General features: G+C 36.6%; 1 protein-coding gene across 2 annotated transcripts; it reads left to right on the top strand.

Annotated features, from left to right (window-relative positions):
* Positions 1-97: 97 nt before the first annotated feature.
* Positions 98-27,742, top strand: snx17 (sorting nexin 17). 2 transcript variants are annotated; one of them, XM_084433256.1, is made up of 15 exons: positions 98-856; positions 4,284-4,358; positions 5,495-5,612; positions 8,328-8,392; positions 11,278-11,388; positions 14,744-14,834; positions 18,195-18,282; positions 21,562-21,631; positions 21,884-21,976; positions 22,137-22,340; positions 23,856-23,984; positions 24,114-24,191; positions 24,608-24,682; positions 24,780-24,821; positions 25,737-27,742. In XM_084433256.1, the coding sequence occupies exons 1-15, from the start codon at positions 797-799 to the stop codon at positions 25,854-25,856; spliced, it is 1,419 nt and encodes a 472-aa protein (XP_084289382.1). In that variant the 5' UTR covers positions 98-796; the 3' UTR covers positions 25,857-27,742. The 2 variants fall into 2 exon arrangements, with proteins under 2 accessions (XP_084289382.1, XP_084289381.1); XM_084433255.1 differs by having other exon boundaries at positions 24,605-24,682.
* Positions 27,743-27,858: the final 116 nt, after the last annotated feature.

Raw genomic sequence — 27,858 nt, 5'->3', positions numbered from 1 at the left:
TTGTTTTCTACAAACTACGCTTGCAAACTGTTCATGCCACAGGACCTCGAATGAACGTTTTTACGCAATAACACCCCCGGCTAAAGAAGAATGGTTTGGTCCAGACTGTTGCAATGCTTCGGGAGCGCGCAGATACATATTGAATACATTATAGCAGACAGACAGACAGAGTTGCCTGGAAGAAGGTTTCGCTACAATGTAGACTTATGTATGTTCTTCCTAACGCCCTAACAAGTACGAGCACTGTGTCGGCATCTCGAAATGCATCCTGCGACAAACAATTTCTTCATTTGTTTCCTCTCCATACTCGTTCGTATGTAGCCTTACCAATGTAGGCTGTAGAAGACAACCGCGGAGCACCTTTACGTGGAGTAATCTGGAAAGTTAATTGGATTGTGGGCCTCGCGACGACACTTCGGTGTTTTGCAGACTCGCTTCCCACATTCTTTTACAGTGCGTGAGGAAGTGAGAGGACAGATTTGGCGATAAATTGCCGACAATGAACGTGGAATTACCTCCAGTTGCAACATGGCTGCTGCTTAGATGTTTATTGCAAAAGTTCAGCCCTGAACATTAAGAAAGTTTTATTTTTTATTTTTTTATAATCCACTTCGCGAAAAAGAACTTTTCTGGCATAATTCGACCCAGGATTGGACTGGATTGATCAGAGCTAGCTCGCCGTCATTCAGTTTGGTCCCTGCATGACAGCAAACCAACACCGAGAGCTTTCAGTGAACCTTCTCGCTCTTAACAGCATTTTCAGCTTCGTCAGAGACGCGTAATCTTACAGTAGAAAATGCATTTCTCCATCCCCGAGACGGAGGTCCGATCCGATGAAAACGGATCTACATATGTGGTAAGTGTACTGGAGGTCAAATAAGCGATGCGCCAAGCTTTTACATTTGGAGACACCGACGAATAGTGTTGCTTTGAATCTGTGTTTTGAACGAATCTTTTAAGCGAACGAATCTTCTGCTGACTGACTAGAACGTTCATAGATGTCAAATGAGTCATTGTCGTGTTAACAACAAAAAATGTTATTAGGCTATGGAAGTAAAGTGCTTGTTTAGGTTTTGTGATTATTTTTCAATTTGACAAAATACGGAGGAAATGTATATGACGCTTAAACAGTAGGCTAACACTCTTTCTGAAATCTCTTTCGCAATTTTTACAATAAAAGATAACGACCTCTTTAAGTTGTAAAAGACGGTGTTTATAAACGAATCGGCTGAGTAAGTGATTCAATTAGCCTACTAAAAACATTTGCCATCACATCCTTGCATAATAATAATGATAACCTGCAAAAAAAAGCACCGTTGAACGAATCTGAATGAAACTTTGTAGTGAACAGACGGATTAATACAACTCTTCAAAATCTACATTACTCAAAACTTAGTAGATATGAATTTTCATGTAGCCTAGGAGACATAGGCTAAAGGAGACTTAACAATGTGTCTGTGAAACCATATGACTTAATGAATAACAAAAAGGGCACAAAGACCAGGAATTATTGCATTAAAGGTGCAATCAGTTTGGGAAGCTTTGTCACTTTCTGTATCTCTATTTGAATGGTCATTTAGAGTTGTTGTGTGAGTTCAATTTCACAATGTGTCAGTTCTTCTGGCTTCTCTCCCTGAGCCATATGCAGTGCAAGATTGCCATTTATTTCAGCACAAGTTATATTCAGTAAGTGGAATAGCTGGCTCACTGCTCTGAAGACATGACACTTCATTTATCTTTACTATAGCCTATCCATAACAGACAGCTTCGGCTCCTGAGGTTACATCTGTATTATACTGAACTGTGGATTGATTACAGAGTGTATTCTGTTCAAGGACAGACACTGCAGTCCAATCTTCTCGTAGATGTCTGCAGATGTGCAGACTGTGGCGTTGACTCTCTTTAGCCACCAAATTATTTTAATAAAGGCTGAGATATATGAGCTCTACTGTGCACATGGATGCTCTCTGTACAACACCTCCGGTAGATCCACAATGGTTTTAATGCACTGACGTGAAGATGAATGAATCATTCCTAACAGACTGATTGCAAAAGTTGTTTGTGTCCTTCTGTGACAGTGATTCAGAGAGTCATAGAGACACAGACGAGTCTTTCAAGGCCACTGAGAGTTAAATTGGCCAGATGTATGTTTCACACTCACCTTTTAATGCTCTTATGTTTCTTTCACTTTCTTGATGACTAGATATTAGCCTTGTTGTTTTGCACAATTTTAAGTGTCTTGAAATTTTAAATTAGCTTTCATTTATATATTTTAATTATATTTTAACATTTGCCATTTTATATTTCTAAATGTTTTTTTTCTTATTTCAGGGCAACATTTCAAAGTTTTCTTTAAAAATATTTTATTTTATTTCAGCTTTATTTTATTGAACAAATGTTTTAATAGTTTTCATTTTAGTGAACGATAACAACACCGACCCTGCTCAAATTTTCTCAAGTCAACTCAAACTGATATAAAACTTGAGAACGAGTGCTGTCATGAATGGAGGTGGTTTTCTTCAGACATCTAAAGCGTAATGTTGTCTTGATCTGTATTAGGCAGGAAGTTGTGTAGTATACTTTGAAGCTGTTTATGTCACAGAATATGCATACTTTGCAGAGGAGCCACAAAAATGAGTGGGCTCTGTTTTAAATGGCACGCTTCCTGTTCAAACAAAAGGGTAAAAAAAAAAAGTATGATGGTTTGTACTTCCTGAAGACTTCCATACTCAATCTTCTTTATTTTGATTTGGAGACATGTAAGGGCATTGCAGTTTCATCATACCTCTATCAGACATGTTCCAGCTTTGATATCTTTGGTGACTTGCATGTATGAGTTGTGTAGCAGAGCTTTGCTGTCAATAATTGGGTCATACCACAATCCACAAGAATGGCTCAAGAAATGTTTTTGCTGTATTCACTCTACCTAAAACTTAGTGTCTTTTGAAACAACACTCTTCATATTGTTTCATAAGTCTTTCTTTTGAATGTACCCGTACCACACATTTTGGTTTGTGTCTAGTTGATACATTGCATGCTTTCTTTTTTACTCCATAAAGAACAATGGACCATTATCTCCACACCTAAAGATGTGCGAAATGACGAGTAGTCAAAACAACAACAAATCAGGAAGTCAGACAATAGTGCAAAAGTCCCTCAATTTTATAAACACAGCCGTTTCAGATAAGACAAAAAAAAAAAAAAAAAACGCGAGCTTGCGTTCCTTTGACAATGAATGGTGTTGAGAAGTCCATGCATATTAAAATATGATTATTGTGCCTTCCTGATTGTATCTTTCGGAGTGGATGCAATAACAGCAAATGCTGTAAAGCTTTTGGGGAGAAGAAATCGGAACTGAATATGGCATTGGTTTCCAGGCTCAATAATCGCTTTAGATACTAGTTTTGGTTTTTTGTAGAAAGGCTAAAATAATACTAAGGCACCACCATTAAACAAGCTCGTTTGATATAAAATGTTCTTATTTACTAAGCGGCTACATAATTTACACAGTTTTTTTATTCCAGCGTCAAAATATTTCACTTAAGAATTTATTTAATAATTTGATATTTCAGAGTGAATAGTAATTATTTAAATTAATGATTTTAAAAAAAAAATGCACATGGTTAAATCAGCTTGTGGTTATTGATGGGCCTTTCAAAATACTCATGAATAGGCCTATCTATCGAGTGCTTCTTTTTATAATGTACACCTGTACAAATTCAAAAGTTTGGGGTCAGTAAGATTTTTTTTTTTTTTTTTTTTTTCAAAAAGCAAGAAATTACTTCTATTCAGCAAAGATGTATTAAATTGATCAAAAGTGACAGTAAAGAGGACTGTTCTTTTGAACTTTCTATTCATCAAAGAATCCTAGAAAACAATTATCACAATATTCACAAAAATATTAAGCAGCACAACTTATTTCAACATTAATAATAAAAAGAAATGTTTCTTGAGCAGCAAATCAGCTTATTAGAATGATTTCTGAAGGATCATGTGACACTGAAGACTGGAGTAATGATGTTGAAAATTCTGCTTTGCCATCACAGAAATAAATTATATTTGTAAATAGAAAACTGTTATTTTAACTTGTAATAATATTTTACAATATTGCATTTTTTTTTACTGTATTTTTAATCAAATTAAATGAAGATTTCTTTCAAAAACATAAAAAAAAAAATCTTACGGACTCTTTCAGATCCTTAAAGATTATTCATGAATATGTATTGAGTGTTTATTTTTATAATGTGTATATAAAGACTAACTAACTGTTCTTCCTTCTTCAGGCTTACAATATCCATGTGAATGGTGTCTTGCATTGTCGAGTACGTTATAGTCAACTCCTGGGCCTCCATGAACAGGTAAACACACAAATCAAGAAAACACAATATTTAAACAACTAGTTACGAATCACTGGCTGTAAAATCATCCAATTAATAAGTCAGTGCTGTGAATGCTGTCTGAGATATGACAGTGAAATATATTCTGAAAATGTACCTCTTCACTGAAATTGAGGAAATGAAACATAATGAGAAATTACAGTTGACATAGTACCTATTATAGCATATTGGTTTAATTGAAATATATTCTTGTGTTCATTGGGATTTAATGTGATTAGTCACTTTGGCGCCTGGATGGACAGCCAGTGAAATGATTTGTAGCTTTAAATCTAAACTTCAAAGACGTGACCGGGTTAGCCAAAAAAAACTACAGTAATTTGCTTCATAATATTTACTGAGGTTGTGTGAGAAAAACACAGGCATGTTTGTTTTGGACTGGATTAAAATCACAAAGTACACTTGTGAAACACACATTTACTTCTCATCCAAATAGTGAAGTGGTAAAGCTGTGAGCATATTCACCAGTACTGAATAGGTCAGACATGAGGCATCATTCTCTGAAAAGGATCTGCCTATTACCTTTCTTACACCTACCAATTTCATAAACTCTGTGTTTCCTCATGAATGAAAGAGAACTTCAGTGATCTCAGCATTAAGAGCATGTTGTGTTGTTTCAAAGTCGCTGTTGCTAGGTAACAGGGCGTTGAGGACCTAGTCAGATCATACGTGGTCATATGATGCAATCCGCAGAGGCTGTCATGGTGTGAGGCTTGAAGTTAACCCTTAAAATGGACCTCTAATATTATCTAATCTAAAATTAAAATTCTATTTAGTTTCAGCTATATTTCAAATAGTGAACACTGTTTTAGTTTTAGTTTATGATAGCAACATTGATTGATAGATAGATATTTTTTTCTTTCTTCTTGTGCCATTGAATAAAATGCCAATGACACAGATGGAACAACAGCAGGCATCATTTTAGTAGATGCTGTGAAGTGTAAACAGATTTATTAGCGTGGTGCCTGAGAGACCCACAGTCAGCCTGCTCGAGTCTCAGCGGCCAAGGGCAGGCAGTGGTCAGTTTAATTTGTCCTCTCAGAATAACCAAAATGTTCTGTTATCAGATTTAAAATGAACTTCTCCCTCTGTTCTTTCAGATAAAAAAAGAATATGGAAATAATGTGGTCCCGGCTTTTCCACCAAAGAAGATCTTCACTCTCACACCGGCTGAAGTCGATCAGAGGAGAGAACAGCTAGAGAAGTACATGCAAGCTGGTAAGATAAACATCCTTTTACCTGAAAAGGTCACAACCAAAATTATCTTTGTGACTTGTGGTCCATTTGTTTTATCGTTGAGCTCATCTAAAGTGTACTCCTAAAATGTATTAAATTAATGTAACAGATATACACTACCGTTCACTAGTTTAGGGTTAGTGAGATTTTTTTATTTTTTATTTTCTGCTCACCAAGGCTGCATTTATTTGATCAAAAATACAGTTAAAACGGTAATATTTTTAAAAATTGCACATGTTAAAGGTATGGTTCGGAGTAATTTCAACCTAGGGTCCTTTGCACCATGACCTCGAGCCAAACACCCCCCCCCCCAGAAGTTTTTTTTCCCTTGGTCGAACATTATTAAAGTTAGAGCTTATTTAGAGATATCAGCCGAATGGCTTAGTGCAGGCGCTAATGGATCCAAGGTTGTATCTCGTAAATTACCCCACTTATAATGCCCGGTATGGTACCAAACTACTACAGTAGTACAAATAGGTTCTGTACTCATAAAACGAGGCATTGGAAAGTTTGTAAGTACATCAGGAGTTTATTTAAAGGTGCTATAAGCGATCTCACGCATTTTTTAGGCCAAAACATTTTTTTTCACATACCGCAAACAACATCTCCTCACTATCCGCTAGCTGCCTGTCCCCTGAACACACTGTAAAAAAAACACGGTCTCTGCAGACACCACAGGCTCCACAAACTGCAGCAAAAACAAACTGAGCAACAAACAGAGCGACCCACAGCACGAAACATAACAAACTGTTCCAGCCAATAACCGACAAGAATGATGTGGGGGGTGGGGTTCGGGGGTTAGTGCGCGGGTGAGGAGGAGAGAGGGTCTAGCTAGCCTCCGTTTTGTTTGATAATAATTCAAACATCAACAAGAGGTTACGCCAACCGAGATCGCTTATAGCACCTTTAAATAACACTTATCTAATGGCTTATGCTACAGCTAACCCGGGCGTCGAGGTCACTTCCGTGATTTGGGAAAATCGGCTGATATCTCTAAATAAGCTCTAACTTGAATAATGCTCGACCAAGGGAAAAAAAGGGGGGGGGTAGTATAGGCATTTAAAATCGACAGCAAAAATGTTGATGACTCATCCTGCACCACACAGATTTTTGTCCAATCGAATGCTCAATATAATACGACTGCAAGTTGCAAGCCATGACTCATGGCTGTGATTTAAGCCTGTTGGCTATTAAAAGAAACACCCAAACTTCCTGTTTCAACTGGAAATGTGTCAACACAGTATAGAAAACTTGTTTGTCAGCCTTAATCCTTCATATGGGGTTTTATGACATTTCTGCTCTTCCTGAAGAGGATGGAGCTTGTTAATGTTCTGCATTGTCATTCCTGAAAACATCAGGTACACTACATGAAAGAGAGCTACCGATATTGTACAGCGTTTAGAATTTTGCCATGCATGTCATTTAACAGGTTATGGGTGAGGTTTTCTGAACACAAAAGGAAATCGGCAGTGCTGGCAGCACCAAGAGCCGTTAGCTCTAATCCATTCCAGCACTGGCACTATCCATCGAACAAGCTAAGCCTTGTTGAGCTTATTTGCTCACAGTCTGGAGCTGCTCTTGGCTGGGGCTCTCCTCAGTTACATCACTGAGAAACATGGTTATGGAAAATTAACCGAAAATGTTTTGCGGTCGTTTGCTCGTGTGCTATATTGGAAGTAAAAGTAAACCGTATAGTTTATGTTGGTCAGTTTGCCTCCAGCATCTTTTTTCCCCACAAAACTAAGGTTATTATTAGTCAGGGAGCCATGGTGGTATTTTCAAAGAAAAAGTCTGCATGAGTTAACGTGATTTTTGATTAATTAATTTTGAAACATTGAGTTTTACGTTATAGTTCAATTGAGACGAAACACAAGATTAAGAAAGTTGGTTTAAAATATTACCTCAAGGAGGTACACAAAAATATTCTGACAGTCTTTCTACAAACGTTTCCATACGAAATTTGTACCTTGAACTTTTTAAAGGACAGACCAACCACTTATCTAATACTTAGATTAAAACACTGGCCTTGTGCTCAAGTGGAATTGATGTGTTCAATTTGTTTAAGTGAATTGGTTTGGAGGTTTGTTTTGATGAGCTTGGTAAAACAAATTGATGATTTGAGTCATTGTTGAAGCCCTTGCACTGCTTTTTATGGGTACTTTTTTATAGTGAGATACAGTAACGTTACCGTTCAAAAGTTTGGGGTTGGTAAATTGTTTAAAGATTTTGAAAGAATTCTCTTATGCTGAATTTTCAGCATCATTACTCCAGTCTTCAGTGTCACATGATCCTTCAGAAATCAGTATTATGCAAGCTGGTGCTCAAGAAACATTTAATATTATTATTAATGTTGAAAACAATTGCTGCTTATTGTGCTTAATTATTTTGTGGAAACTGAGATCCTTTTGATTGATCGTTTGATTAATAGAAAGTTCAAAAGAACAGCAATTATAAATACATTGAAATAGATATCTAAATTAACAATGTAAAAGCCTTTACTGTCACTTTTGAGCAATTTAATGCATCCTTGCTGAATTAACGGAGTAGTATAAATGTTTAGTTTATTCATTTTGTATTGTATACATTTATAGCATGCTATTCTGATATGAGAGTATAATCGTAAAGGTAGATTCAGTTTATTTAACTACATTTTTATATTAGCTTTAAACCGTTAATGATGAGCTTTTCTCCCTGCAGTGCGTCAGGACCACATTCTGGGATCCAGCGAGGTGTTCAACAGCTTTTTGAGAAAAGCTCAACAGGTAGATTTTCTATATTATTTTTGTTTATTGAAAGTGTGAATTGAGGGGTTTAGTCCAAATTTTTTGAAGAGACTGGATTGCTTTAAATGATGAACAGATGGAAATTAGTATTTTATTTACATATAAACATTGATCAGCGAACATAAACAGAAGCTCATCCGAACCTGCTTGACGTGCGAGAACTAAGCTCACTGGTTCTTTCTGAAGCTCAAACGTGCTGCGTAACACGAGAATGAACCTCATTGGTTCTTGAAGCTCAAACGTGCTGCGTAACACACGAGAATGAACCTCATTGGTTCACACGTCAAGTGAACATGCTTAGCTTCCATTTACTACAACTGATGTGTGCGTTGATAAATGTTCATATGTGAATAAAAGCCTCATATCATCATATAAAGCGATTTGAGTCTCTTTAGAAAATGTTGACTAAACCTCTCAATTCATATGGATTTGTTTTATGATCTCTTTATGAACTTTTTGAAGTGTCAAAATGGTAGTTGCGTTGCTGCCAATGGAGGGACAGAAAGCTCTCAGATTTCATCAAAAAAATCGTAGTTTGTGTTTCGAAGATGATCAAAAGTGTTACGTGTTTGGAACGACATGATGGTGCGTAAATAATGAAATAATAAAAATTTTGGGTGAACTATCTCTCTGATAATTTCCTCTACCACTCCCATTAATGCTAAGAATTCAAAACTTTTAGAAAAAAAGCCTAGTCATCCAGTATAAGGTTTAAATATTGGTAGGTCTGATATATCGCATTTCCTCCTCAAGATATCACCATGTGTCCTGAATGAAGAACCGGTTGATGTTCCTCTCTGTTCACTTCCTTACATTCAAGTACCATTCTGTACTACATTTGTTGCCTGAATCACATAGGTTGCATTCATTCTTTTGGAATTTCATCCCCCAGCTACATATATTTTTGGTAATTTTGCAGTCAGATCCCGGTCGTCCCCCAGCTGCCCATCAGAGAGCAGTCTGCAGAAACAGAATAAGAGATTAGAATTGGCCTTGCGGTTTCATTTTTTTCAAATCTCTGTAAAGATCAGCTGCTGCTCTGAGACCCTCTGCCACAGTGGGAGATGAAACATGCAGGAAGAGGGGTAAAAAAAAAAAAAAAGAATTTGCAAACAGTGAAGGATAGAACAGTGAAAGAACAGTGTTTTTTTTATCCATAAAAACTGTGCACTGTAGTGTTTTGACCCTTGTGGCTTTGTGTTTAATTCAAATATCGTATTACCAAATCACCAGTCCTATCTAAGCTCTTATATATTGTGATAAGCCTGAATCTATACAGTAAATCACACCGAAATCAATGCATTACATTTAATCTAAAATGAAAACACTCCCATGACATGTAAGTTGGAATACACAGGAAATGAAACTGCTCTGTGTGAAAGGGTGTGATAAATATTGCCAGTACTGCATGTTCATCAAAACACTCTGAGATCAGCTGAACAGGAAACATCAGAAGTTGAATTAGAGTTCAGCGCAAGGTATTTCCCCAAAACCTTTAAAAGGGTTCTTTACCACTGGCAAAATGGACTTTCAATAAAAGTTGGCTGCCTATACAATAGAAATGCAAAACTAACCCTAACTGTGCTACCTGACTACAGAAAACAGAGGAAAATAGGCAGGAAACCTTTAACACCCATAATGCACTGGGCATGTTGCTGTCCAAGGCCACTCCCACCAGTCTGCTATGGATACGCTTCCCAGAGTCAAATATTGCCTTGCTTTAGTTGGAAATGCTTCTTGGTAAACTTTCAGTCATAATGGTGTCGACTTGTATTGTCCCCGGGTGCAAGAATTCAAAGAGTAAACATTTAGCAGAAATGAATTGCTTTCGGTTTCCAGTGAAGGATCCAGCTATCCTAGTAGGCTAAAGGCTGCAAAGAATCATAAATATGGAGAGAACACTGCCATGGACAATCTGAAAAACCTTTGAAAATGTTTGTAGTCAACATTTCAAACTGGATGACCATGAACACAGTGTGTTAGGCCAAACGGAGGGGAGAAACTGCCGTTCTGTCAGTTCCACTGTAGTGCCGAATTCTGTGAACCACTGAATTCTGTGACCCTAGTAGGCTTAATACAGTGCAAACAGTCGGGTACAGGTAAGAAAGCTGTTGCCATGGAGTTCCTTTTTTACCAATATGGTGTTTAAAGAGTAGACATAGTTCAGTACAATTTTCAGTGATAAACCTACCCCACCCAGGTAAAATGGAGTCCGAGTAAACATTGTCCATTTACATATACTACCGATACAATACAAAGCGGATTGAAAATTGACGAAGTTACACTTTAAAGAGGACCTAGTATGTCCTTTTAAGAAGTCTTGATTTTGTTTTGGGCGCTTCTAGAATGTTTTCATGCTTGAATGTTCAAAAACCACCTTATTTTTCACATATTTTACATTGTTGCAGCACCTCTTTTCCCAATCTGACAGGTCATGTCTCTTTGAAGCCCCTCCTTTGATTGGTCGACTGGATCAGTGTGTTGTGATTGGTCAACCGATTCGAGCATGTTTTGGAAATGCCCTTACCATAACCGCGTTAGGTCTGGGGTAAAAACAGCGTCCCTTGGACACGGGCGACAACACACTACTAATGCAACTCAACCAGGCCTTGTCCCCATTTATTTTATTTTTTTAATTAAAGAATATTGTGACGCACATTCACAAGACTGCAATCGAGGTGTCTCAGGGAGTTCAGAAACAGTTCTTACTAATATAGAGAATAACTACCTTTGAAGTGGACTTTGTGCTTTTTAACTTTGCAGACCATTTTAATGCTCAAACAGCAACATTACACAATAAAGTAAGTTGAGAATGTAAAAAACAAAGACTTTTTAAAGAGCATCACTGTTTCACTCTTCCACAGGAGACCCAGCAGATCCCCACTGAGGAGGTGCAGCTAGAAATCTACCTGTCCAATGGCCAGAAGGTCAAAGTCAACATCCTCACATCTGACCAGACCGAAGATGTTCTGGAGGTGAGAATGTTGTTTTGTAACTGTTTCCAAAGCACACATCTGCTTCATGTTTTCAAAGCACATCCCACTGGATTTCGTCCTTCGCATATAAGCTTAATAAAGCCTGAACCTCGTCGACGGTCGATCGCTCATATTTTTTAAACAAAACTGTTGATTCCAATAGCAAATGACTCCTCTTACTGCATACACTGCAACAGACTTGGTGGTTGAAATAAATGCTACGTGGAGTCAACCAATCAAAATGTCGCGTGAACTCAACCAATCAGCATGTTCAGTGCCCAAGTCCCACCCCAAAAGTTCCTTAACTTTGAAAAAGTACTACCTCGCGAGCAGGGACTTTCTAGGGGGGAAATTTGTACCTGAAACTTCATTTAGACCCTGGTGTCTGTGGTCGAAACACACCGAGCACCACCCCAAAGTCCCTAGTTCCTGGGGAAACGCGGCTTAACATAAATATCCTGTACATTCATGTTCATTCATGTCTTGTTACAATAATAAACTCATATGGTCTCATACATAAAAACAGAACATAGACTCTTTTCTGATTTAACAAGTAAAGGATTTATATTTGTTAGGACTTTCAAAGTGAACAATTAAATTTGTTTATCGCTCAACAATAGGTGTAGTCTTATGATACAAATAGGGTTGCCAACTTCAGAAAAGGAAAATGCGGGACAATCGTGGTTATTTATAGGAAAATGAGGGACACTCAAAATATTTGTACTGTATCACACAGTGTACGTCATTTCAGTGTCTGCTGTTAAGTTTGTGTTTAAAAGGTTATTATCAGACATAAACACATTTGTATTGCTTAACCTATTTATATATTTAATTCTAAAAATAATTTTAATGTCATACATTAAAAAAGTCACATTACAAACAAACCATAGTTCAAAATAACAGCATTTATCTAAAATAGAAAGCTTTTTTAACATTATACACTAGGCTTACAGTTCAAAAGTTTGGGGTTAGTAAGATTATTTTTTGGGAAAAAAAATAAAGAAAGTAATTGCCTACTTTTATTCAGCAAGGATGCATTACATTAATCAAAAGTGACAGTTAAGATAATGTTACAAAAGCTTTCTATGTACTTTCTAAAAGCTTTAAAACATTAATAATAATCAGAAATGTTTTTTGAGCATATTATTCCCTCAGGTAGATTACATGTTTTCTTGCGTGGCTGGATGTTAGACTCATGAACAATAATCACGTTGTTTGCATTCGCCAAAATTGATTAGCCGAAATCAAAACGTGGACACTGAAAGGAAATTACCGTTAGCGCGAGACGAGTCCGGCTTGAAGCGGAAGCGACCAGACGGCAGAGGATGTTCGCAAATCAAACAATGATTTGTCTCAAAACAGTGATTAAAAAAAGCTGTGATTGGATGATGACAGGTGTCGGTGATCATTCTCAAGTGTCGTGGTCAGCACTGCTGTTGTTGCTGTTGTATCAGTCAGTGGTTTATCAGCTTGTCAAAAAACGGGACACGGGAGGTCACGCACGGGACAAATAAATTAGGCCCAAAATACGGGACGTCCCGCCTAATTCGGGACAGTTGGCAACCTTAGATACAAACCAAACTAACAATGTTCAATAATCTTCAGTTTCCTGTATATTTTCATCTAAATGAAATAGCTGGCAGCTATTATTGTGAATTTCTTTGTAAAAAAATTTGCAACCTTTTTAATGATTTCTTTTTATTTTATTATATGTGTGAAAAATGTGATGATAAAAATATTTGAAATAATTTCAAAAAACATAATAAGTAATTATTTCAAACAATGTGTAAATGATACATTTAAAAAATAATACAAATGCAACATTTTAAATGTGGGGCAAAAGTTGTTTTATTATTCACTTATTGCAGATTTGCGTCTTTTTTCAAATGAGATCAGAAAAGAGCACCAAAATCTGCCTCTGTCTGTCCATTGTCTTTATACACATCTCTGTTCAAAAATATGCAGTTGGTAAGAAATTAATACTTTTATTAAGCGTTATGCATTAAATGAATCAAAAGTGATAGTAAAGACATGTATGTATTGTTACAGAAGATTTCTGTTTCAAATCAATTTCAGCAAGAAATGTTTGAGCACCAAATCATCATATTAGATTTCTGAAAACAGCTATTTTAATTTGTAATAATTTTTCACAATATTACACAATTTTTTTTTATTTATTTTTTTAACTGTAATTTTAATCAAATAAATGCAGCCTTGGTGAGCATAATAGAATTTTACCTTTATACATTTGGCAGACACATCCAAAGCAAGTGACTCATTACATTCAAGGTACACATTTTTTGATCAGTTCAGCATTCCCTGGGAATTGTAGCCATGACCTTGGCGTTGCTAGCACTATACTGTACTGTTTAAGCTACAGAAATGTTTCTTTCAAAACATTAAGAAAAAAAATCTTGCTGACCCTAAACCCCTAGACCCTTTGGTAGCATATGTATACACATATAGTCCACTGTAGGTGTAATCAACACAGACTAAACCCAGTAATTATGTTTATTATTTCTTTGGAAATCATTAACTAGAAGGCAAATATTTATGTGATTAATCATGATTAATCACAATTTAAATTAATTGACAGTTCTTCTAAAGTCTTAGTTGTTCGTTTTTAATGCAACTGAATATAAATAATATTGTGCTGTACAAGTCTTAGTCTGTACAGTAAAAGAACATCTTGTGTTTTTTCACTGATTCTTCACTTAGACCTGCTCTCCGATCAGTGTAACACATATTACAGCTTAAGCCTTAAGGGCTTTAAGAAGCTCTTTGTGGATCATAGCTTTCCCACGTGCACCACACAGAGCCATAGCAGATCCAAGCTCTCATTAAAATGCCCCCTGCACCCATATGGAGCACGCACTGCTCTCCGCTGTGCTATTCAACCACAGTGATGGCCCAAAGTGCCCTTTAGCACCTGATGGAAGTGAGAAAGTCAAGTGTTGTGCATAAAACACGGCCTAAATGTAGTGAAGAGTAACTTGATCATGGGACCTCCTTGGGTGTAATGTTTAACACTTGAGCGCACAACACTCCTGTAAAAGAAAACACTTTGGAAAGTTTTGTCACAAGAAAATCTTGTATGTTTAAAAAAATGCCATATCATTTAATATGGAATTATAAAATAGAATATGAATCTTACAGTAGTAAAAAACAAAACACTTTGGTAACACAGCAAGGGCATTCACTTGTCTATTCTAAATTCACATACACGCATCATTTATCAAAATTGTGTGTGTTGTCTATGAATACATATGCATGTCTTGTGAATAGGTTTAGTCTCTTCTCTTGTGGGTAATAATAAGCGCTGTGCAGATTAATGATGCTTTAATATCCTCATCAGGCTGTGGCCTCAAAGCTTGACCTTCCTGATGAGCTGGTGGGATATTTCAGCCTCTTCCTGGTTCAGGAGAGGGGGGATGGGGGCTGCACGTGTGAGTATACTATTTGACCTATTTAATTCAGACCTTTTGTACAGAAATTTGCCATCACAAGATTTGGCCTGCTGGCTTCAGCTGGAAAGTGCTTTGGCTGTTATTAAATGGTATCTGAAAGTCAACATACTTCCTCTGGACTGGATCTAAATGCAGTCCTTGCAGCTCAAGAGAGGGTCTGTGTTCTGTTGAGATGGCCGCCCACTCTTTTCAAAAGTGAACTGAGGTCAAGTAGATGAAACTTTGGTCAAGCTGTTGTTGGCATGGCACACGCAGCTCTGCTGTAGGCCTGTAATGCATGTTAGGCAAACATTGTTATTTTCATTTCTTGTACTTACAGGAATTGAATTAAGCCCAAACCCTAAGTCTTGTATTGTTTTAGCTCCAAATATCAATATGCCAATAATGTAACAACACATTCACATATTCATGGTTCTCTGTTATCAGTTAATAGCCACATGACATGCAAGTAATAAAAAAAAATATATATACATATAATAATAATTTTTTTTTTTTTAAGCCTATTCCTGGCTCAATCTAAGCCCTGTCTGTGAAACCAGGCCTATAAAATATATTATTATTATTATTATTATTATTATTATTAGTGTTGTTATTGTTGTTGTTGTTGTTCTTACCTCTAATTAAAAAAAAAAAATACTATTGTAATAATACAATTGTACTGTACAATAAAAAATATTTGATAATTACAATTTATTGTTTTCTACAACTTACAATCATAATATTTGTCTTAAATTCTTTAATGTTAAAGCCTCAAGCTTTTATTTTGGCGAAAACTGCAGGTTTAAAAGGAAAGCTTATATATTTTGACCATTTATGTACACGACAACTGCGTTTTGGGAACCTGAAAATATTAACTTTTGAAACCGGTTTTTAAAATGCAAGTTTTTGAAAACTATAGCACTATTGTCTTCGTGTCTATTTGTGAAAACGGTGACGTCATGCGCATGCATATTGCGTGTTTAATCTAGGCGTAGTGTTTCTTTACAAAGTGACTGTCCTGGCATGCATAAATACAGCATTTTTAGTCGTTTTAGCAGATCTGTATGAACGGAGATCAGTTTGACAACATACCCCAAACGTACACAAGTCTGTGTTTAGTTTGCAACAGGTTTTTTTCTTGTTACAAGTCTGGTAAAAATGCTGAAAACGTATGTCCACAAAAATATTGGAAATCATGCAAATGTGAAAACTAAATGAGCTTGGTGAAAATAAAATGATCCTTAAGTTCCCATAGGAACCCGCAAATGAGAAACCCTGTTCTAAGCAATAAGACGTTGCTTTTCACCTTGCCCACAATCAAACAGACAGACAAAGTCCCATAGGGGCCAATAAGCAACTACCCAGAACACCTCAGCAACTACATAGCAACGTACTGAAATCACTCGGAAGGACTAAGAAACTGCATAGTAACACCCTAGCATCGTGATGATGAGTCTTGCACAGAAAAGCTAATGCAAAGAAATATTGAAAGAAATGTTACCTGCTAACCAGTAATCATTATTTTCTTTGTAAGTATTCAAACATGATGCCTTTATCAGCTTTGTGGTAAAACAACACATTACATACTCTGAGAGGGGAAAAAATACTGCATGTAGTTGCCTAGAGGTTGAAAGACAACATGAAACATTGCTTCAATAGAATTTTCCTCGTTGGTCTGTTATAAACCATGTTTGTTGAGACTTTATTGGCAGGAGTAAATGCAACAGCAGCAGTATTCAAATTGGTTGTCACTGTATTGATTGATTGTGTATGGCCTGAAATGCCCTGTGCAGAGAAATATTACTTGCTCCATCTGAAATTAAACCAATTATACTCTCACTGCGAGGTATTGTTTTTGCTCAAGATCATGTTTAATAATATTCTGGCTTTATGCGCCTTTTCGAATGACCAAGAGTGTATCTATCATTTTTCTATGAACACCCCCCAGAGACAAAATAAATGAATTTCCCGAGTCCAGAATCTTTCATTTCTTGTGCAATACGTATCAGTTCAGTGCGCAAGAACAGGCTATTTTTTCCTCGATTGTTCTCTTTCCAATTCTGCCGTCATAGTGTTACAGAACTGAAAATCGTTCAAAGGATGAATCCCTTGGAGGGCAGTAGAGTTATTGGAAATGGAATTGTTATTTTTCTTTAGACTTCACAGACTCGGTCCAGTTCTTGAAACTGGAGGGCATCTCTTCTCTGATTTAATGCAGATGTCTGGCAGCCGCTCTCCTTGTCTGCATGTAACGTTGTCGTTTTGTTTGTGGAACTTTCCATGTCTACGTTTTTATATGAGCTGTCATTGTTGAACTACTTTTAGCACAGAATCCTCACGCATCCCTGAGGAATGACATGCTATGTGCCTCCCACTCGGTTGCCAGATCCTCACCTGAAATTATCTTAATTCTGCCAGATAGGATGGAAAACAGTCCCCATAAGAATCCTTCCCTAAAATTATTTTGGCATCCTGCCCATTCTTGGCAGAAATACGCATTGAGAAAAATAAAGGCCTGCAAACAGAACTTGATTTTCTATTGACTGATGGTGGAGCCAAGAAAAAAGAAATAAGTGCCAAAGAATGTCTGTGCTAAAAACAGAAAAACATCCTACTTTATTATTATTATTGTTGTTGTTATTATTATTATTATTATTATTATAAATACTGGAAATAATCCTGAATATAGTTATAAATAAATACTGTAGTAGTAATAATAATAATATTATAATGACAGTTTATAACAATAATAATGTTATTATTGTTATTAAAATATTTCTTTTACAACATTTGAGATCTTTACAGTGACAACTATATGCTATAATCATACAAAGCAATTAGAAGCGTGGTGATGTAGTGCATATGTATTTATTAAGATATTCCCATCACATAATACCGTTCTTGTCTTAACATGCTGTCTAATGTCAGACCGCTGAAAGGGTAAGCCAAAGAGTAGAATGAACTGTTGTGATGGCATGCACTATGCTATAGATCTAACTGTCGTCTCTTCTTCTTTTCACACTCCTGTTTTTAATGTTTCTAAAAGCTCAGTTCCCATTTCAGTTCAATCCCTGGCTTCCATTTCTCTCTCTTTCCCAACTCTAGAGAAAACGTATTTTTCTAACAGCTGCAGTATTTATTCCCTCCCTCCCTCCCTCTGTTCCTCCTCTCTTGCACAAAGTGATAAACATGTTATTGTGCCCTCTACGGCTTTAGCCAGATGGATTCTCCCCCATCTCACTTTGTTTGTTGTCATTGTTATTACTCTCCAAATGTCCTTGAGTCTGAAGGCACTCAAACATTTCATCTGGTCTCTCATTCCCTCCATCCAAACCTCTCCGACCTCCCACGGTGTCCCAGACGTGAGAAAACTGCAAGAATTTGAGCTGCCCTACGTGTCCATCACCAGCCTGCATAGTCCCGACTACCGTATTGTCCTCCGTAAAAGGTACATAACTAATTTTGGAAGCATTATGTCCAATAGCAGAGTATGTATAACAAGAGTATTTATATAGCTCAGGGATGAAGTGATTTGATGTTCTTAAAATACTTCTATAACAAAAACAGCCTGTTTAAAGGGATAGTTCACCCACAAATTATTTACTCACCCTTAACCTGTATGACTTTGTAACTATGTTATTTTGAAGAACATATGAGTGTTTTAAGCTTCAAAAAGGATGTAAAAGCACCATAAACATGTCATTTCAAGTCTACGGAAGCCATATGATAGCCAAAAACAAAACATTCTGATTCATGAACCAACCATTCGGATCAGTTTGATGAACTGAATCATCTGATTTATTTCAATTAATAATGACTTAAATTTTATTTTCCTCACACAAAGTTATCAGATATGTTGTAATATCCCAGAAGTCCATGTTCTAGATACTTTTATGGTGTGTTTTTTGTCATTTTTGAGCTTGACCGGGTAGTGCTTATTCGGATTTATTCAATGGATAATAATAATAATAATGTCCAAGATATTTATAAAAAAATAAATCACCTTTTATGTTCTACAGAATAAAGTCATACAGGTTTGGTATAACATGAGGTCGAGTAAATGATGACAGAACTTCATGCACGTTTCCTGAAGTTTAACTTTAAGTCCTCTCAAAGGGCTATTCAACACATGGATATTTGCTTTAGGAAGAGGTACCCTACAAGGGCTCCATCTTCACCCTGTTTTATATCCTAGAGAGGCACTTTTTTGCCTTCCTGTTGTAGAGGTGGGTATTATAGTTACCACAGCCAACTGCTCGTGTGGTTCTGTGCAGCAGTCGTTTTCGTATTTCCCACTTTAGACTTTTTGGACTTGAGGACAGCTTGATTTAGACATCTCTTTTGTAACTCAAATGTCTTTTATAACTCTGAACTACTGCGCTTTACACAATCTCTGAAGTAGTTTAAAGCAATTCAAACTTCATTATTTATTCACAGGAAAGTGCCAATCTGCTCACAGCTTATAAATTTTGATGTTGCTAGTGGTTTATGAACAGCAGTATATTCATCAAATGCCCTTTGGAGTGCACGGTTTATGTAATGCCATAATTTGAGAGAATCAAGGGAGATTATTTATGTAAAACCACAAGCATGGGCATAGAAAACACCATGTGTTTCACCATGTGCAGTGGGAAGCAGGTGTGAAGCTGTTATGTGAACATAAATTTCCCATTTTAGCATATTAGCACAGCTTAGCAGGGATTATTTTGCTAAACTGGTTCCACTTTCACCTCTTATATATCCTTACCTCTGAATCTCACACCTCTTCATCATGTATGGTTGAAAAAGGTGCATTTTTTTTCAGTCCCCTGAGGAGAACCACAGGCCTCTTGACCTACTTTACAAGAGCTTACAGACAGCCTTCAGCCAGATCCCACCTGTTCACTACATCAGGAATGGGATATAGATCTGGCTGCTCTGATTGGCTGCTCACAGTGACTGGAAAGGCGTATAAAACAATGCAGATATATTTTAAATAGAGTAAATAAATGTAGCCTTTGTGAGCATAGGAGACATAGGAGTACATTTTTGAAAAGTTCCCATGCCTTCTTTTCTGCTTGCTGTCTGTCATGTATAGTTTAACCCTAGAATGCATGAACCAAAAGTCCTGCACGAATGCATAAAGGGGGTCAAAGTGACCCATACTGGAATTAATGTACTATAAAGTAAATAATTTAATTAATTGATGATACATAAATAATATATCAAACATGTTTATTTTATATAATATATATATATATATATAGTATTTAATATAATATTTAATATACATTATAAAGATGTAAAGTAGATGCAGTTGTACTTTTTCTTTATTTTCTTATTTAGATCTACTATAGAGTATATTCAAGTCTGAACCTTCACTCCCCACATTTCTCACAGACCATGTGAAAATGATCTTTTCAGACAGAGACAGAACATTTCACATAAGATTTGCACCTTTCTAAGCATAACGTTTGAGCAGAGTTTGCACCTTTCCTTTGTTTCTTGTAGCTTTTCACTACTGCATCTAAATTTGCATACTGTCTGAGTAGGTTCTACATTTGAGAACTTCATGACTGTTAAAAAAATGATGCATGTGTATAGTATGAATAAAGAATTATCAAGCATGAATGTGTGTAGAATGAATGCAGTCTGAATATACTACATCCGCTGCCATGTGAGCCATTGAGTGAGTGTTGTCATTTCCATGCCATTTGCAACTCCTCTCCAATTTTCCATGGATATAGTGTCCATTGAATGTGAAATTCATAAACTTGGCAGAACTAGAAGGTTATCCGGGTACTGTTTTATATATATATATATATATATATATATATATTTTTTTTTTTATCCATAAAATTTAAAGAAAATAAATATTATTATTATTATTATTATTATTGACTGAAATGTATCCAAAAAAACGTGAGTCCAAATTCCATAGGAAATGAATACGGGTCGGTTTGACCCCCTTTATGCATTCTTGCCCAAGAATCTGATCGGTCACATTCATGACCAAGAAATATGAAAATGAGATTGATGAGGGTCAGAAACATGTTTATTTTTTATTTTTTTGAATTCATGGAATATATATATATAAATGTTCTCATTGATTTAAAATATTTTTCAAAATCACAGCATGTCCCTTTATGCATTCTAGGGTTAAGAAATGTTCAATCATCAACTGCTAAACGCTTTCAAATGAGATTTAACGGATATCCAGTCTTGGCTGCTATGGGAACAATATCTATTGTTATGCAAGATTGTATCTCTGTGCTCTCACAAACTCTGCTAAAAACGTATTTCTGCCCACAGCGTGATGAAAATAGTTTTTGACATATGGACGTTCAGGATGGCCATTGAGCTGAAGACTGCTTGTTTGCCAGATTATCATTTGCTTCTAGGCAAATGGAGAAATACACTGCAGCAGCATTTGTTCAATAGCATATAAGATACTATTTCCATATAGATTTAGGCAGATGCTTTGTTACAGAACTCTTATTTTGTCTACGTTTAACGTAATGAAATATTTAATTGAATGTTTTGTAGACAATTGGTAAGCTTTCTTCTTGTCAGATCCTCAGGCATGTGTACATAAAGGGTGTGGTTATGCAGTAAAATGCAGTGCACATGATTTTAGTGCTTAATGGTTTTAGATGATACATCAGACAACGGATGTGATCAAAAGGTAAATTATAGTATGTCCCTGAAATAACTTTCAAATCATTATTGTTTCCTGTGCTATTCTCAGCTACTGGGACACAGCGTACGACAGTGATGTCATGGACGACCGTGTGGGACTCAACTTGTTATATGCTCAGGTAACAGTCACATATTTTAAAAGGCACTCGTGTGTTGTCCATCGCATAAAAAGTTGTCAATGTGCATAATGGTTCTGGAAAATAACGTTGCTCGTGTTCTAAATTGGTCCTTTCTTTTTTGTTATTTACACTTTGTGGGATTCATAAAAGGCTTAATTATAGTCTCTGCCAGTGTTGTTGCTTTCGTTATCGAAAATCGAAAAGTTAGTCAGAGTGTGAGAAACCGCTTTTTCCCCCTCTTCTTCCTCTCAGACGGTGTCTGACATAGAGCGGGGATGGATCCTTGTGAACAAAGAGCAGCACAGACAGCTGAAATCCCTACAGGAAAAGGGCTCAAAGAAGGAGGTACGGCTGAGCTCCACCACACACGTTATTTGATCTCCCTAGTGTCTATGAGCAAGAAATGGACTGCTTCTATAAAAGCTGAAGTCCATTCTCAGACCTGACTGTATAATGGTGAAGCTTTGTTAATCTAATCATTTGTGTTTGTTAATTTCTCCCACAGTTCATCAGATTGGCTCAGACACTGAAGTACTACGGCTATATCAAGTTTGATCCCTGCATCACAGATTTTCCAGAGAAGGGCTGTCATGTTATAGTCGGTGCCGGCAACAATGAACTCAACTTTCATGTCAAACTGCCCAGCGAACAAATGAAAGAGGGAAGCTTCAAAGTCACGCGCATGAGATGCTGGCGGGTCACTTCATCTGTAAGTCTGATAGATAAGGGCTTTTACAATACAAAGTCTTAAGATGTAGTCGCATTGGCAAACTTGTCCATTGTCCATTGTGTAGCAATGTATGAAGCACAGCTCACACATAAGCCACTTTCAAACCAAGCAGCTTTTTTTGTTGGTCAATCCAGCGCATTGGCTTGTCCAAATCGAACACAAGCAAAATATGTGTGGAGAACTTTTTCGCCTTCATGCAGATTCCAGTTCAAATGATTGGATTTTGTAGAGTAAATATAACCGCACATTTATGCCGGATTCACACTACACAATATCGGGCCGATTTTGGCACAATCCATTTGACGTAGGGTGTCGTGGTGATTCGCAAATGACAATGCCCATCGGGACGCAAGAATCGATTGTTTTATCTTGTATAGTGTGTCATAGTGGACACCAATCGACAATGTGATGTTGTAGTATGTTGTATGATGTATTATATACAACATTAGACATTTCAAATGTCTTTCAGAGGCTGAATTTTTAGAAAAGCTTGTAATTTAGCAGTTCCACAGTACCAGAGTCCTTTCCTAAAGTATATGAGTAGTTAAGAGAGGTTCTTGACCTTGTAAAGTCAAATAATATCATGTTTTTTAAGGAAGAACTGCATTTTTAGAACTAATTAGACACTGTTTTAAATTAAACAGGCAAGCAGTATTTAATTTTATTTAGCCTGATTTATTGACATTTTTATAAAAAGAAATATGGTTCAGGAAAATAAAGTTTAAAACCCCTTATTTTTCCAAATGATCTGTACTACTTTATACAGTTAAGATGTAGGAACATTCCTTTTGCATCTCCAGACAACTCTTCTCCAAATTCTTTCTATGACTGTCCCTTCAGGCATGTCTGGTTGGTCTATTTCTGAAAATGGGAAGTTAAAACAACCAAAAAACCACTTACAGAAGGAAAAGAGACTGTGCTCTGTCATCTACCAGACACTCATCCATCTATCCATTCATATTTACTTAATGGGGGACTCCTGCCCTGCATTTACACTAAATGTATGCCTTTATGGTTTTCTGCAGCCATATTAGGAAACAAAATAAAGATGATCTAAATCTTCATTCTGAAATGGATGAATGCACGTTCTGGTGTTTCATTAGCGAGAGGAAGTTGTCTGTGCTTCACTCTTCCTCAGTGGTCTTGGCTTGGTATTTGCCTTAGAATAGCAGAGTTGTGTTACTAATGAGCTCAGAATGGCCGCCCTCTGACGCAGAGGATGCTGGGACTGAGAGAGTTTCCTCTGTCTGTGTAAAGTAGTTGTTTGTTTTGTGTCATCTGAGACAATTCTAATGAGACACTTTTGTGTTTTGTGCTCGTGATGCAATGTAATTATGAGGACGATGACATTTAGAGCAGAGCTAATGATGACTAATTGAGCTTTGAAGGTAATTGCCATGTAGAGGAGTTTAGAAATGGCCGCTGTAATTGCCTCGACACAAATAACAATAATTACGATGATCGTATTTGTGATGACCCGGCTTGACTCTACAGCAGGTGCCTGTGGCGAACGGTACCGCAAACCCGAGCAGCTCCAGTAAATGTGATGTGAAACTAGAGCTGGCCTTCGAGTACTTGATGAGTAAAGACCGTCTGCAGTGGGTCACCATCACCAGTCCACAGGTCAGTCGCAGAATGTGTTGAAATGTAATACTATAATGTCAAAATAAATGAAAAATAAAATGCTAAACATGAAGGTGATTACTGAGATTAGACCGCTGGACTAAGGGACTTTTTGTTTTTTTGCCCCAGGCCATCATGATGAGTATCTGTCTGCAGTCTATGGTGGATGAGCTAATGGTGAAGAAATCTGGCGGAAGCATTAAAAAGGTCACTAGATCTAAGTTTGTCTTCTTGTAAAGACCTGTGAAATATGTTTGGGAATGTCTTTCAGTAGGTTGATGTGACTGTGTTTGTTTTATTTGAGTTTGTCATAATGAATTTTAACAATGATAAACCCTTTCAGGATAATAGGCTTAATGTGTGGTATATTTGAAACTGGATTTTCAATTAAATTAATGGGAATGTCAAAAGCAAGCGCTGCAACAACTGAAAAAAGTTGTTTCAGAGCAAAAACAACTCTTTTTGTTGTTTTCGCTTTAATGAAATGCTTTGAATTTTTTGTTTTTTTTCCGCACAATAAGACCAGGAATGTGTTTTATGAAAATAAATGTGGTCATGTTTATTTGAAGAGCATTCTCTCTCTCTTTTTCTCTAAGTTTGTGATTGTGATGTGTTTCCAGCAGATGCAGAAGAAGCGACTGAACGGCACGTTCCAGCGGTCTGACAGTCAGCAAGCTGTGAAGTCTCCTCCGTTACTGGTGGGCATGGAGGTTTTTGCTAATGCAGAACATCGCTACTTTTGATATGGAAGATGTACCATTTGTTAATATGCGATTTTGCATGAATGTTTTTCAGGATTCCCCTGATCCCAGCCGTGAACAAGTAGTCAAACTCTCTGTGAGTTGTCTGTTTTTTTATTTCCTTATAATCAGTTTGCAATCTTCTATACAGTTTCATACCAGTGTTATTTTGGTAACACTTTACAATAAGGTTTTATTTGTTAACATTAATGTATTAAAGGGATAGTTCACCCAAAAATGAAAATTCTATCATTGTTTACTCACCCTCAAGTTGTTCCAAACCTGTATGAGTTTCTTTGTTCTGCTGAACACAAAGGAAGATATTTGGAAGAATGTTTGTAACCAAACAGATCTCGGTCCCCATTGACTACCATAGTATATTTTTTTCCTACTATGGAAGTCAATGGGGACCGAGATCTGTTGATTACAAATGTTCTTCCAAATATCTTCCTTTATCATACAGGTTTGGAACAACTCATACAGTAAACAATGATAGAATTTTCATTTTTGGGTGAACTATCCCTTTAACTAACATGAACTAACTATGAGCAATTTGAATAGTATTTATTAATCTTTGTTAACGTTAATAAAGGCATTAATGTTAGTTAATAAAAATACAGCTGTTCATTGTTACTTCACAGTGCACAAATACAACTTTTGATTTGCCAAAGCATTATGACCAGTCACAGGTGAAGCCACATATTAAGGTCTGGGTAGATTAGATGGTAAACAAACAGTCAGTTCTCGGAAAAATGTGTTGGATGGAGGAGAATTTTGCAGGAATAAAGATCTGAGTGACTTTAAGGGCCAAATTGGTATGGCAAGGCAACTGGGTCAGAGTATCTCTAAAATGGCAAGGCTTGTGGGTTGTTCCCCATGTAGTTTCTTAAGCACAGTTTCAAATGTTTAGTTTAGTCTCAAGGTCTTCATCTAATATTTGTATTTTGTTTTATTTCAGTGTAATTTAAATTAACAAAAATTGTCCTGTTCTTTTTTTTCTTTTTTTTCACAGACCAAGCTGTCTTCTGTCTCCCTGAGAGGACTTAGTTCTTCCAACTCAGCCAGTGACATCAGTGGCAATGATTTCCATGGAAACTATGCTTTTGAAGGAATAGGGGACGATGACCTGTGATGAAGTCGTCCTCATAGACTGGACTGAAGGAGTCTGATTCATTTAGCGTTTTTTCTGCGTTGAGTGTAGTTTAATAGATGCCCAGTTCTGCAATATTGTAACCCCTTTCTGAAAGAATTAGATTAAGGGTCTCACAAATGGCCTATGAAGCCTCTCATTAGTTTTATGAGAGGCCTCAGATTCAGTGCTCGCTCAATTAAAGTCAAAGAAATTGGATAATTTCAGATTTGAGGCATAATTGGAGATTTCAAAGGCTACATAGGCACCTCGGGGGAGGTTACTGCATTCAGGAAAGATGTTAATTTAGGCTGTGATGGAAGTTTCTTCTGCAGACGGCTTCATTGAATCGTACTTCTTTACTAGAGACACAAAACTGTGCTTTTCCTCTCATATGTCATCTTGCAGGCACAAATTCCTGTCATCTCATTTTCTCTTGCTCCTGACTTTAGTTGCCTACTAGAGCAAGATCCATACCAGCAAATTGTGTTGATATGTTCCTTTTAAAATCTATTAAGATTATTATTTAATAGAGAAGTGGTCTGCTTCGTATCGTGCAGTGTGTCAGTGTTGCTCAACCTATTGTGTGGTAGCAACACTATGACCTGTAGCTTGGTAGATCTCTGCAGATTCCTGTTTTTTTTTTTTTTTTTTTTTCAGGAGAGGTAATCTTGCAGCTAACTCGACCTGATGCCTACTGCATATTCATTGCATATTCTAGATGAAATTGTGGCCTGTTTGTTCTCTGCCTTACGCTGATTCAACCGCCTTACAGTTCAACTTCTCAAAATGAAAATAAAATGTAGCACCGGACACAAGTTCTCTCATTCTGGCCTCAGCTGTGTCCTGAATCTCGCTTTGTTTTGGTGTGTTCAGCAGGCCCACTTGCACTAGCTGAACCCATGCCATGTTTTTTTTTTTTTTGCACAGTATTAAGAAAGGTAGATGGCTTGGGTATTTATTGAGATATTGACTGTGGGGAAACATCCTGGAACATTTGCAAGAGGTTTGTAGGTCTGTCAATTGATTTTTTTGGGGGGGGGGGGGCTTTTTGTCTGTGTTCTGTTATTCAAACCAATATATTAAAAAAAGGTTTGTCATAAATGCCAAAATTATAGTTCACTAAAGCATTTTGCACAGAAAAATAAAATTATGGTAATGTCACTTTTATAAATGTACATGCAATTAAAAAAGTATTCTGAATATTTACTAATACCTGTATTATCTTTAGTATATTACAAAAAAGAACAGTTGATCAAATATAATCCAGGCTGTGTAAAAAAAACTAACATTTATCAGTGTTTACAAAATTGTAGAAAATTGTCAAAAAAGAAGTGTTTACAAATGTCACATTTAAATTTCAATGATTGTCTTTGTACACTTTATTTTGAAGAATATTATTCCAGACTTTCATTTTTCATTTATATATACATATACATAAAATCCATTTTGTATTTTACTAAATACATTGTGGCAATCATCTCAGAGGACTGATCACATGGTGCTTGGGAAATGGCGGTATTTCACATTTATTCTGGGGTTTTGACTGTCTGCATTGATAGTCATACTAAATGAAATGCTCATATCTTTCATCCCAGATGATTCCCCCATGTGCAGAATGTTTAATGCGAAGATTGTTTAAATGTTCTCATACTTTGTGCTGTATGGCTGACTATTTTTTTAACTGATGACTGTAATTTGTGATTGCCATGTTCAGTATGTTCACCAGCATTATCATAATCTAGGATGAAAAGAGTAAACTGTCTGTACTCTTAAATCTTGTACATCTCTCATAAAGCTTATGAGCATGATTTTTTAAAATCACTTCATTTTAGAATGGAATTTAGAGCCTTCTGGGTTTCAATAAACTTAGGTGCCAAACAACGCTACTCTGTGTATGCGAGTCGTTTTCTGAGGCATTTCAGCATATGAGATTATCATATAGCCTATGTGGCTTGCCTGTAATAAACACATTGACATTGTGTAAAATCCCACACAGGAAACC

Source organism: Rutilus rutilus (genome assembly GCF_951802725.1).
Source record: "Rutilus rutilus genome assembly, chromosome: 15".
NCBI lineage: Eukaryota > Metazoa > Chordata > Actinopteri > Cypriniformes > Leuciscidae > Rutilus > Rutilus rutilus.
The sequence above is the reverse complement of the archived record's forward strand: the minus strand, read 5'-3'. Positions and strand labels throughout refer to the sequence as shown.